The sequence below is a fragment of the Octodon degus genome, unplaced genomic scaffold (genome assembly GCF_000260255.1).
Source record: "Octodon degus isolate 3935 unplaced genomic scaffold, OctDeg1.0 scaffold00019, whole genome shotgun sequence".
Lineage (NCBI taxonomy): Eukaryota > Metazoa > Chordata > Mammalia > Rodentia > Octodontidae > Octodon > Octodon degus.
In genome coordinates this window covers 21,197,067-21,210,134 of record NW_004524595.1, presented here as the reverse complement: position 1 = coordinate 21,210,134, position 13,068 = coordinate 21,197,067, and the positions used below count along the sequence as shown (strand labels likewise).

At 35.1% G+C, this 13,068-nt stretch overlaps 1 protein-coding gene across 7 annotated transcripts in view; it reads left to right on the top strand.

Moving 5' to 3' along the window:
* Positions 1–13,068, top strand: part of Clock (clock circadian regulator) — a 191,857-nt gene that overhangs the window by 134,794 nt on the left and 43,995 nt on the right. For all 7 annotated transcript variants that reach the window (XM_023710915.1, XM_023710913.1, XM_004627517.2 and 4 more), the window contains 7 exons: positions 606–726; positions 4,127–4,240; positions 4,370–4,488; positions 7,684–7,766; positions 7,990–8,096; positions 9,084–9,231; positions 9,785–9,860. In XM_023710915.1, coding sequence (XP_023566683.1) covers positions 606–726; positions 4,127–4,240; positions 4,370–4,488; positions 7,684–7,766; positions 7,990–8,096; positions 9,084–9,231; positions 9,785–9,860 — 768 coding nt within the window. The remainder of the gene's footprint in view (positions 1–605; positions 727–4,126; positions 4,241–4,369; positions 4,489–7,683; positions 7,767–7,989; positions 8,097–9,083; positions 9,232–9,784; positions 9,861–13,068) is intronic.

Here is a 13,068-nt window from a genome sequence, read left to right as displayed (position 1 = left end):
GACTTTTGACACGGTTTACAGTATTAAATGTTTTAAAATGATGAAATAAAAATGAGGGCCAGGGAGATAGCTCAGTGGAATAAGTGCTTGCCTGGCAAGTGCAAGGTCCTAAGTTTGATCCCTGGTACCACCAAAAAAAAGAAAGAAAGAAAGAAAGAACAGGTTCGACAGTTGAAATGTTTCTAAAATCAAGTATCTCCTTAATAAGCCTGTTTTTTGGTGTAGTCATGTGTGCCCCATTGTTTAATTCAGGTTTGAATAAACTGCGAAGTTGTGCCTTGTATCCAGTTAACTCTCTTAGCTCAGTTGAATTTTAAAATGTTCAAATTTGGAGAAAATCAGCTTTGCAAATAATACATCAGGCTTTCAAGATTATATTGATCATGCCTGATGATTATAGCATGCCTGATGACATTGCTATAAGAGGCATGAATGTATAACCACCTTTCAGCTTCTTAGTCTTGGTTTTTAAGGATGTAATCTGTAATTTGATGTATGTTGGTTTTCCCAGATAATTGAAACTTAATTATGTAACACTGTTAAACAATGATTATACATTTTAAAAATTATTAAATTATTTTATTTTAAATAAATTTCTTTTTCAGTCTGATCTTGTGGATCAAAGTATATTTAATTTTATCCCAGAAGGAGAACATTCAGAGTTTTATAAAATACTCTCTACCCATCTGCTGGAAAGTGATTCATTAACTCCTGAATATTTAAAATGTAAGTAGTAGCTGTTAAGCAAAACTCCAAATGTTGTATTTAATAACATTGTCCTTTACTTTTGAAAGCTTATGAAAAAAACATTCTTAATTAAAAAATTTTCCATGTACCCTACAAGGTGTTTTTTAAATATTATAAAATGGAACTATGTTCACATTAAAAGGCTGGGTACAGTGACATGTGCTTGTAATCCTAGCATGTGGGAAGCTAAGACAGTACAATCATTGGGAGTTCAGACTACAATGAAATATGTTTATCATAGTAAATGTGAATAGTTGTATCACAATTATGCCATACATTGTACAGAAATGGAACCTGGCAATATATTTTTCATTTTTAAATACTATTATATTTAATGAGAGAAAACGAAACAGTCTCATTTTTGTCATTATTAACCAACTGGGCACTTGAATTGTAGGGACAGTTTCTATATTTCTTTTACAGATATTAAAAAGAGGACCAGCCAAATAGCTCAGCAGATTAAAGGACCTGCAAGCAGGTTCAGGGGCTGGGAGTTTATCTCCTGGCCTACTATGCCAGCCCCGTCCCCAGGGTGTGCTAAGAGGGCAATTGAGACTGGACGTGGTGGCGTGCACCTGTAATCCCAGACCTTGGTAGACTGTAAACAGGCAGATCACTATGAGTCCGATCTCATAGACCCTTCCCTAAAATATAAAAGAAAAGTTATTTATTAAGCTGAATTTATGTGCCAGGCACTTGTGTTATAGTACTAAAAAGTGCCAAGAATAGTGTAAAACAGACCCTGTGGCCAAGAAACCCAAAATATTATGGTTTAATCAGACATTTCTACTTCATTGGGCAAGTCAATTTGATCAGAGCACTTCATTTTCTTCACTGTTTTATGCTGTATTCAAAATTGTTAGTATTACACTTTTTACCTATTAAATACCTTTTATCATTTTTGCATGATTTTAAAATTCCACTTTTTCTGATAATGGCAGTAACCAATTATCTTAGAGATTCTTTGTATTAAATCCTCAAATTCTCTAGTGTACTAAGATTGGAGATATATATACTTAGCACATAGACATATAAAACATGGAAGTTATACTCAGGAGGATTTGAGGAAAAACTAGAGACCCGGAGAATCTATTTGGAGATTGTGCCTTGTATAAATTTTTACAAATAGTTTGCATGCCATTGACTACCAGTAGGCCACTCAAATCCAGTACTGAGGGAAAAAAGGCCTCTAGGCCTTCTATATACCCACGTAATATTCAGAATCATGGATTGAATGACATTGCTTGAGTAATTGAGGTTAATGTGTAGAGAAACAAGAGAAAAATTGGGGAGTTGGGACCCTAAGAGATAACAGGAAGACAGAGGAGAAAAAAGTTGGCTGTAAGGGGCAGAAATTTGACTGGAGGGGCTGGGGAGATAGCTCAGTAGAATAAGCGCTTGCCTGGCAAGTGCAAGGGCCTGAGTTCAACCCCTGGTTCTGCCAAGAAAAAAAAAAAAAGAAAGAAATTTGACTAGAGAACTTAATCAAAGCCTCTGGCATACTGGGACACTGAAGGAGGAGGTTTGTAAGTTTATGCTAAAAGAATAAACACAAGTTAAAACAGGGTAAATTGCTTGGAAATTGCTATAAGTCATTTAGGCTAAAATGAAGATGATGAGGTGGTACAGATAATACAATTTGGGTTTAGAGAAGGAAGTAGGAAAATGAAAAAGGAGTACTATTTCACACTATGGAGTTTGATTTTGATTTTTTATGTAGTAGAGAGCCAGTGAAGATTTTAGTAATTTTAGTGTAGGGAGAAACTTTTTGAATAAAGGACCATACTGGGACAAAAAAGAGAAATTGTACAGTTGTTACAGTAGAAGTAAGGTTGGAGAGGAACATATGTGAGTACCAAGTATGTAAGCTCACTAAAACTTGCCTTTAAACACTAGGGACTGTATCGGGGAGGATTTGGGGAAGACCATGACAGTTGAATTTTGAACCTTTTCAGTTGATAATAAAACTATTTACTGTGCCAGTGAAAGAAGAGCAGGAGTTTGATAAAGTGACTGAAGGAGTTAATAGTCCTTAAGTATAGAAGCTAGGTGATAAAAGTATTGGTCAAAGAATAGTAGGCAAGAATGAATCAGAGGCAAGCATATCTTTATATCTTATGTAAAGATATAAAGGAGCAAATGTTTTTACTTAGATGCAAAACCATTTGTGATTTGCTCTGTACTGGGTTGATGATATTAAAAGCTTAGTTGGAAAAAAATTATGAGAGTTTCCTTGGTGAAATAAAAACCAGGTCTTAGTGACAGATTAGTTTTGGGATTTGTAATGGGAGCAGAAGAGGCCATATCAACATGAACATAGGATTCCATATGGTTCCTTCCCCCCCCCCCACTTGGCCACCCCCCAATATGGTTTCTAACTTGGGAAATATACATAAGACGAAGGGGGGCCAACTGACTTAGGAGTGTACAGGGTCTCACTACCTAGATACCTAGATCTGACGCATAGTGATCCTTCTATTTACAGGCTCCCAAGTGCTGGAATTAGGGATTACAGGCGCATGCCACCACACCCAGTCTCAATTGCTGTCTCAGCACGCTCTGGGGGTGCGGCCAGGACTGGCTCCGCAGGGCTGGGAATCGAACACCCAGCCCCTGCATCTGCCTAAGCAGGCGCTTTAATCTGCTGAGCTATTTGGCTGACCCGAAAGCCACTAATTTAAAGATGGATTAGCAGAAGAGATAGGAATAGTCAGTAAAGTAAGAAGGCAAATACATGTTATGCAAATGAAGTATGAATTTTAAGAAGACCTAAAAGCTGAGGAAAAATTATTGAAATTATCAGTGCAGACATTAGTCCTCTTGAGTAGCTGTTGTGGTAAAGATGTGAGGATGGCACCTATAGTACATGACATTAAGGGAAATGAATTTGTAGAAACGAGTATATACTGAAAAGGAAGGCTATCTGTGATACTAAAAAGATTAGCATGATAATTCTTTGTTTGAGATGGAAAACATCTGAGCAAATTTAAAACAGGAAATAAGGACCCAAAAAGAATATGTAGGTACTAAAGGAGTGAGTGACAAGTGGCATGACCCTGGTTCTGGAGAAGATAGGAAAGACTTTTCACAGTAGAGAGCAGGGAGTTAGCTTCAGACTGGCAAGGAATACCTTTCTTTGAAAGAGAAGAAAGGATAGATGAAAATAGAGAAACAATGAGTTGTTTGAATAATATGGCATTATCTTCTAACTGTGCTGTACTTTTATGAACTAAGTAAAATGTTTCTCATCGAAGACTAATACTGAAGAAAATAGTTGTGAACTTATCCAACTTTTATAATCTTACTTCATGTGACAGAATGTAATCATTATAATAATGATTATAATAAGAGGTACATGATTTTTTTTACCACCTTTCAGCAAAAAACCAATTGGAATTCTGTTGCCATATGCTTCGAGGAACAATAGACCCAAAGGAGCCATCTACTTATGAATATGTGAGATTTATAGGAAATTTCAAATCTTTAAACAGTGGTGAGTTGAATTACTTCTTTTACAATTTTAATTTCATGCTTTTGTAAACTTTTCACATAGATTCTTGAATATGAGTAGAACTAGTTTTTGCTGGAATTGCTGATGATACATATTTCCTTATGGTTTTAGTTTCCACTTCAACACATAATGGTTTTGAAGGAACCATACAGCGTACACATAGGCCTTCTTATGAAGACAGAGTTTGTTTTGTAGCTACTGTCAGGCTAGCTACACCTCAGTTCATCAAGGTATGTTTCTAAATTGCTCAGCAGGAATTATATTCATACTATGAGAATTGTCTTTATGTAACTTTTTATTGTCTCCAGCATGTCTGAAACTTTGTGTAGTAGTGGCTAAGAGTCATTAAGATATTCATGAGATACTTTTGAAACTATGAGTTATGAGAGTACTTGCTAAATGTAACTGATTTTTAGTATATATCCTTTGTGGTTAATCAGTAGTTGCACATAAGACCACCACCCTACTTTTGCAAAATTTAAGGGTGCTTTTGTATATTATTCATGGCCTTCATTAAAAGAAAAAAAATTTGGAGCCAGCCAAGTAGCTCAGCGGATTAAAGCGCCTGCAAGCAGGCACAGGGGCCAGGGGTTCAATCCCAGGGCACACTTGAGAGGGCTGTTGAGACTGAGAGTGGTAGCACACGCCTGTAATCCCACACTTGGGAGACTGTAAACAGGAAAACCACTGAGTTCGATCTACGTGGGGAGATTCTGTAGACCCTGTCCTAAAAAAAAAAAAAAAAAAAAGGAAAAAGGAAAAAAGTTAAAATTAAGTAATTTCAAATGTCCAAGTATATTTTACTACAGTTTACTGTTTAATTTCAGAATTTAAACAATGTGGCCTTTTTTTCCTGTGACCAACAAGAAAATGATTATTAGGGAAGTGGGAAAATGAAATACTAAACAATGGATAGTAAGGCTAAATTTTAAAATTTGGGAGGCAGCGTAGTGTAGAATGAAGTACTGGGTTAGCAGTTAAAGATCCTTTTTTTTTTTTTTTTTTTTTTTTTTTGGCGGAACCGGGGATTGAACTCAGGCCCTTGCACTTGCCAGGCAAGCACTTATCCTACTGAACTATCTCCCTAGCCTCAGCAGTTGATTATTAGGGAAGTGGGAAAATGAAAGTTCTTAAGAGCATTATTTTGTTCTGCATGTTTTGTTTTTAGGAAATAGTATCTATGGCTAACTTTGGAGCACTTATTGTACACTTTACATGCATTTTAATTTTATAACAACTGTGTGAGTTAGATGCTCTTATGATCTCTATTTTATCTATTAGAGAATCTGAGGAAGGTTAAGAAGTTGCTTGTCAGTGGGGCCAGTGAGATAGCTCATTGGACTAAAGCACCTACTTAGGCAGGCGCAGGGACTGTGGTTTGATCCTGGCACCGCATGCCACACCAGCCCCAGGCGTGGGGGCACATGCCTGTAATCCTAGCAGTTGAGAGACTGAAGCAAGAGGATCACTACAAGTCTGAGCTGTGTGGTGATGACCTGTAACAACCAAGTACATTTAAAAAAAAAAAGTTGCTTATCAAAAGTCTAATCTGTTAAGTGAACTGAAACTTGATTCTGATTATTTTCCCCTTTGTGCCTCACTTGTTCACTATTACATTATGATGCAGAGGGTTACTTAAGGACACAGGCGTTAATGGAGTTGTGATACATTTATTATGGCCAGAATCTAGGGTCTCTACAGGTAGACAAGTAGAGATAGTGAGAAGTAAGGTTAGGAAAGTAATGACTAGCCATGTTGCAGATTTTTTTCATGTATTTATGGGCCATTTGTATTTCTTCCCAGAAGTATCTTATCATTTTAGTTGCCAACTTTTTGGTTGAGTCCTTTATTTGGGAGGGGTCTAATTTTTTCGAGTTCTTAATTTATTCTAGATGTTAGTGCTCTGTCTTCAATTATAGTTTGCAAAATTTTGTCCTATTCTGTAGACTGTCTCTTCATTTGTTTGTTTTCTTTGCTGTGGGGAAGCTTTTTAGTTTTATATGTTCCTATTTGTTAACTCTTCATGTTATTTCTTATGCAATTGGAGTCCTATTCAGAAAGTACTTTCTTACACCTTTGATTTCAGGAAATTTACTTACCGTATCCTGAAAAAAGTAAAGTGTTTGTCTTTTTCATATGTAGATCTTTGATTTTTATGGCACTCATTAAGAAATCAAATAAAAAGTATTGGGAGGCAGTGGTGAAAAAGGAACTCTCCTACATTGTTGGTGGGAAAGTAAACTAGTACGACTATTATGGAAATCAGTATGACAGTTCCTTAGAAAACTAAAAATAGAAATTTCAATCAATCCAGCTTTTCCCCTTTTCCTAAAAGAATTAAAAGATGTAATATTATAGTGGTACATGCATACCTGTGTTTATAGTAGTCCAATTCATAATAACCAAGTCTTGGAAGCATCCTATATATTCATCAACAGATGAATGGATAAAGAAAATGTGGTACTTGGACACAGTGGAATATTACACTGCTATAAGAAGAATGAATTCAAATCTCTTGTAGGAAATTGTTAGGTCCTTGGAAACATGTTAAGTGAAATATACCTACAGACTTAAATACAAAACGGTTTATCTTAAAGTATAAATAAAAACAAAATAAAGATATAATATTTAAATGACGGAACTAAACAAAAGAAAAAGGGGGGGATACAGATGAATGACCATTTTGTATCTGTGTAGGATAGATACACAGTTACATTCTCTTAATTCAAGGAGTAGAGGGATTTGTTCTCATAGTGTTTGTAAATAGGATATTATGTCTGCATCTTGTACAACAAATAACCACTAGGAAGATAGCATGCAATGTGTTAATTATTGAAACTGTCCTAATTTGATTTGAAACTGTCTTATTGCTGTTTGTTTCTCAATAAAATTATGAAAAAAAAAAGAGGGTGGTAGAAAGCACAGCTAGAGCAGGAAACAAGGTCTGGAGCCCAACAATTTCAGAGATAACTTGATGTCTGCACAGTCCTACAGATAACCCACTATGACTATTGGACTATATTGGATTATTTTGCTGAATCATGTACCTACAGTATTTAAAAGACAATGGAATACCCATCTATGACAAACTAAATGAAAATGGAGGATATAAAAGAAGGACCATTTTGTATATTCAAAATAGTTAGGGTAAATATACAGCTACTTTCTCTTAATTCAGTGAGAAGTAAGATTTGTACTAATAGTGTTTGGACAGGATATCAGGTCTGCATCTTGTACTATGAATAACTGCTACAAAGACAACAATTGCAGTGTATTAATTATTGTAACTGTCCTACTATCCTGTTTTGAAACTGTCTCATTGCTATTTGTTTCTCAATAAAATTAATTTTAAAAAACCCTACAGACAGTTAAAAAAATAAAAACTGGAAAATCTCTTTAAATTTTAATTGTTAATTTACTTGCAGGAAATGTGTACTGTTGAAGAACCCAATGAAGAATTTACATCTAGACATAGTTTAGAATGGAAATTTCTGTTTCTAGATCACAGGTAACTTCATTTTTTTTTTTTTTTTGTAACTTCATTTTTAAATTTCATGAAATGATAACCTTCATGATTCTTGAAACAAAGGCTTTAAGAATAACCTTTTTTTCTAATCAGAACTTTCAAATCCATTTTCCATTTTTTCAAAAATAAAGCCCCATAAAATTTATTTATAGTTGGAATGTTACTTATGGAAAAATTACAATCTTGATTATTTTATGTAATTCAGGGCACCACCAATAATAGGATATTTGCCATTTGAAGTTCTGGGAACATCAGGCTATGATTACTATCATGTGGATGACCTAGAAAATCTGGCAAAATGTCATGAACACTGTAAGTAGATTTTAATATTTTGGGTGATAGTATCTTTTTCAAAATCATTTAGGCAGAAATCTTGTCCTGTTAATGATAGGCAGTAAAATGCAGACTTACAACAACCATTTTTATAAATATGTAGAATAGGAATAAGTTTAATTTAAATTATAGATATCAAAATAATTATAGTAAATTTTTAAAATGAAGTTTCCCAAATTAATTTAACCAATTTTTCCTTAACATCTGTTGAAAATGACTTCAAAGGCCCTGAGTTCAGTCCCCAGTAGCATAAAACAGAAGAAGATAAAAAAAAGAACTTCAGAATTTAAGAGCCACAGAATGCTTTGTGAAATACTACACTTGAACAGTTACTTCGAACAGTGAAGTGATTCTGATTATGCTTATTAACATTTAGAACTAAATATCTCAGAGGTATACCTGATGTTATTATCTATGGGGAAAAAAAACTCAGATGTTATTACTTACCTGCTATTACCATCAGTACATCTGGGGAGGAGGAAATCAGCAGTGTGAATCTTTGTGTGTTTGGAAATATGCTGTGTGTGAAAAGTGTTAAATCAATGATAACTGGCTATAAAGTTGGCTACTGTGCAAGCCAGGTACAGTGTGACACATGCCTGTAATCCCAAAAACCTTGGGAAACTGAGGCAGGAAGATTGCAAGTACAAGCCCAGCCTGGGCAAGTGAACAACTGAGCATGACCTTGTCTCAAAATTAAATTAATTAATTAATTAATTAAAGGCTGAGGATGTAGTCCAGAACAAAGGCCCTGAGTTCAATCCCTGCTACTGGAGGGAAGAAATTGGATACTGTGGAAGATCTGATAATTGGCTGAAATCTTAAACTAGATCTAAAAAATAGCATTTCCTTAAAATTGTTGTGTTTTGGAAATGCCAAAATAAATGTATTATAGATTTAAATGTAAATAATTAGTTTTAGTTAAGAAAAACTACTGATCAAAGAAAATTTTTCTTTTCTTTTTAGTAATGCAGTATGGAAAAGGTAAATCCTGTTATTATAGGTTCCTGACCAAAGGACAACAGTGGATTTGGCTTCAGACTCATTATTATATCACTTATCATCAGTGGAATTCAAGGCCAGAGTTCATTGTTTGCACACACACTGTAGTAAGGTAACAATCCCTCTAGAATATTTCTGAAGTATGCTAATGTCCTATAAAATGATTTTCACATTGTAATTTTAATTCATAAATTGTAAACTACAAAGTGATCTTTTCCCCAGTTTTTGATGCAGTTTTTCATTATATCATTAAATTTATGTATAGGCCTTATATAGAAGTATAATACAGTTATTAGGTAGATACATACTTGATATAAATTTTGTGTTTTACAGCAGAAGCTGTACTGTCCTTTGTATGCCATACTCATTCATGCAAAAGGAAAACTGGAGTAGATGAACATAGTCTTCTTTCGTTTCTTCTTAATTTACCTGTAATGTAGTTGTGGGATATTTATAGTAGCATATGAAACTTTGAGATACTTAAAAAAATGCAAACTGGATTAAGATAGTACCCTATAAAGATATATTAGGTTTGTGTAGCACATAGAAAATAGTCTAATTTGTGATGAGCAGGTGCAACACATAACAAACACTGAATTGTTGTAACTCCTTGATATGTTTAAGTAAATAACCAAACACTGAAATTTGACTCTTTGCATTTGCAGTTATGCAGAAGTAAGGGCTGAAAGACGACGAGAACTTGGCATTGAAGAGTCTCTTCCTGAGACAGCTGCTGACAAAGTATGTTTTTTAGTCTTTTTAAAAAAATACTTATTTCATATATTTCCCAAAAACACTGAACAGTTGATAGGATTATTTTTTAAGTACTTCATTTTCTCAGTTGTGACAGGGATATGATTGTACTTTACTGTTTGTTGTCATTTTTAATTTAATATTTAAGTTCTCATTTGCTTCTAAGAAAGAATTGAAGACCCTCTGACATTTAGTAATAGTCAGGTGAGAGATATATGTAATCTCAGATTTTTCAGGTGTATAATATGCTAAGTACTGGCTAGGTTCTTTATATAAATTATGAAATATGATGTACTCCCTGGAAGGGAATGTCGCTACTTTGAAAACTTTGAAACTGACCTCTCCTAAGGATATACTGGGAAATTATAGTGGGAATTTTAACTCTGGTTCCTTTTTATTATGTCCTGTAGAAATAGTATTGGTTGTCTATTACTATGTGACAAATTAAAATAGTGATGTAAAACATCATGCATTTATCATCTCATAGTTAATGTGGATTGGGGATCCAGGCACAGTTTAGCTGAGCTGTCTACTGGCGGGTCCATAATGAGGGATACAGGGAAGATATTCTTGAAGACAAGAGTCTTAGTGTTCAGCTGAAACAGAATCCACTTCCATCTCAGTCAGTGATTATTGGCTGAATTTTGTTTTTGTTGGCTCATTTTGTTCATCATAGGCAGTTTAACTGAGGGCCTTGATTTCTTGACAGCCAGAGGCCACTGTCCTCCCTTTCTTTCCAGGTTACTCCTTCCAATAGAGAAAGCATGCAAGCAAATTCAAAGAAAAAAATGCCAATAAAATGGGGGTTTGTTTTTAAGATGAGTTAAGTAATAGTATATTTTGGGGGCCTGCCCATTAGCTCAGGTGTTTAAGTGCCTGCTGAAGCAAAGCAGTCAGGCTGAGGATGCTGTGGTTCGATCCCCTCATCCTCAAGCCAAACCAGACCTGCCCTGAAGGCAACCTGAGCAGCCCAAAAAATAATAATAATAGTATGTTTTCATACTAGTAAAAATGACCTGATGGAGAAGGAAAAAATGATGAAGAGAGAAATGGAAATGTGAGGACAGTGTGCTGGTATAGATGAGAGAAATAGTACGTAAATGGAAAGCTGAGCTTTTGCTATGAGGGACAAATTATTCATGTATAGCAGGTTGACTCTCACTGACCCTCTTCATTGAGTTTGTGAGGCCCATTACTTAGACATGTTTTTTACATCAGAAATCAAGAGTGTTCTGTGACTCATAAGAGGTATACCACTTTTAAATTCCAGTGTTCATAAATAACAATGATACTCAACTTTTCATTTGTTACCTCTAAGTTGTATTTGGACTGCAGTAGCAGAATTGGTTATAACAGACTATATGGTCCACAAATCCTGAACGCTGGATTCTAAAAGAGCCAGTATTGTAAAAAGATCTGGCTCATCCTTAATTTATAGCAACATGAGGAAAGGTAACGAAAATACCACATTTTCACAATCACACTCACTTTGTCTTTCCCCCCCCTCAGTCCCATGTAAATCCATGTTGCATTATTGCAACTGCATATATCTTCAACTCCCTAGCTCCTCTCTCCCTTCCCTTCTCAAAATCTCAATGCTGGTTAACCCATCTGGTAGGTAGAGTATTAGGAGCCTCTAGGAGTACTGAGTAAAATAGGAACCAGAGTTACCAGTTTAAGTGTAAAGTTAGGAAAGTTGCTGAAGGTTTGAGAAGAAAAGAAAAACTGCTAACTGTGTAGGAGAGTAGGAAAATGAATGTTCTAAGGAATTACAATCAATTTGGTAGGCAGTTTAAAAGCTGTACTTCTTTTGTTTTGGAACTGGGGATTGAACTCAGGGCCTTGCGCTTGCCAGGGAAGCGCTTATTCCATCGAGCCATCTCCCTGGCCCAAGCTGTACATTTTTAACCCACATGTGGTGATGCACGCCTGTAATCCCAGCACTTGGAAGGCTGAAGCAGGAGGATCATTTCAAGTTCAAGACCAGCCTGAAAGGGCCAGGGAGATGGCTCGGTAGAATAAGCACTTCCCTAGCAAGTGCAAGGGCCTGAGTTTAATCCCCAGTTCCGCCAAAAAAAAAAAAAAAACCAGCCTGAGCTAGAAGGTGAGTGGAGGGTGAAAGAATTAAGGTATGTACATATGTGTACAAACTCCACACAGTAAATATAATCATTATGTACTGCAGATATGTATAAAAATGATAGTTCATTATCATCAAGTACTTTCCCACTGTTGTACACCTGTCACCACTACCCATGCCCGGAACTGTTTAATCTTAGCAAACTATAGCTCCATACATATTAAAACCTTCTCATCCCCCTCTCCTTCAGCTTTGGGCAACCACCATTTTATTTTACAATTTTGAATTAGACTACATATAGCCTCATAAAAGTGGAGTTACACAAAAATTTCCATTTCTAGCATGCTGTTTCACTTGACATAATATTCTCTTGGTTCATCATGTAACATGTGTTGGAATTTTTTTTAAAAAGAGGTAATATTCCACTCTATGCATGTGGCACATTTTCTTTATTTGTTCTTCAACAGATAGGTGGATTATTTTCATCCTTTGATCATTTTGAGTAATGTGACTAGGAGCACAGATATACAAATAACTGTTTGCATTCCTTATTTCCTTTCTTTTGGGTATATACTCACATATCGTAATTCTGTGCTTAATTTGGAGAGTTTCTGCCATATAGTTTTCCATAGTTGCTGTGCTTTTTGTTTCATTTTTGTTTACATAATAGCCATTCTAATGGGTACTAGGTCATACCTCATTGTTATGACTTATATTTCCCTTACTGTTGAGGTTGAGCATCTTTTCATGTACTCAGTGGTCATTTGCAGTCTTGTTTGGAGAAATGTTTATTTTATTTTTTGTCATTTTCTAAATTGTTATTTTTCATTGTTCACATATAAGGCTTCTTTATAATTCTGGCTATTAGCTTTCTTTCTTTTTTATTGTATTTTATTCCATAATTTTATTGAGATACAAATAGCAATGAGACAATTTCAAACAAAATTGGTAGGACATTTACAACAATCAACACATTGCATACATTCTTCCTAGTGGTTAATTGCTGTACAAGATGCGGACTTGATATCCTATTTACAAACACCATTAGAACAAATCCCTCTATTCATTAAGAGAATGTAACTATATATCTATCCTAACCACTTTGAATACACAGAT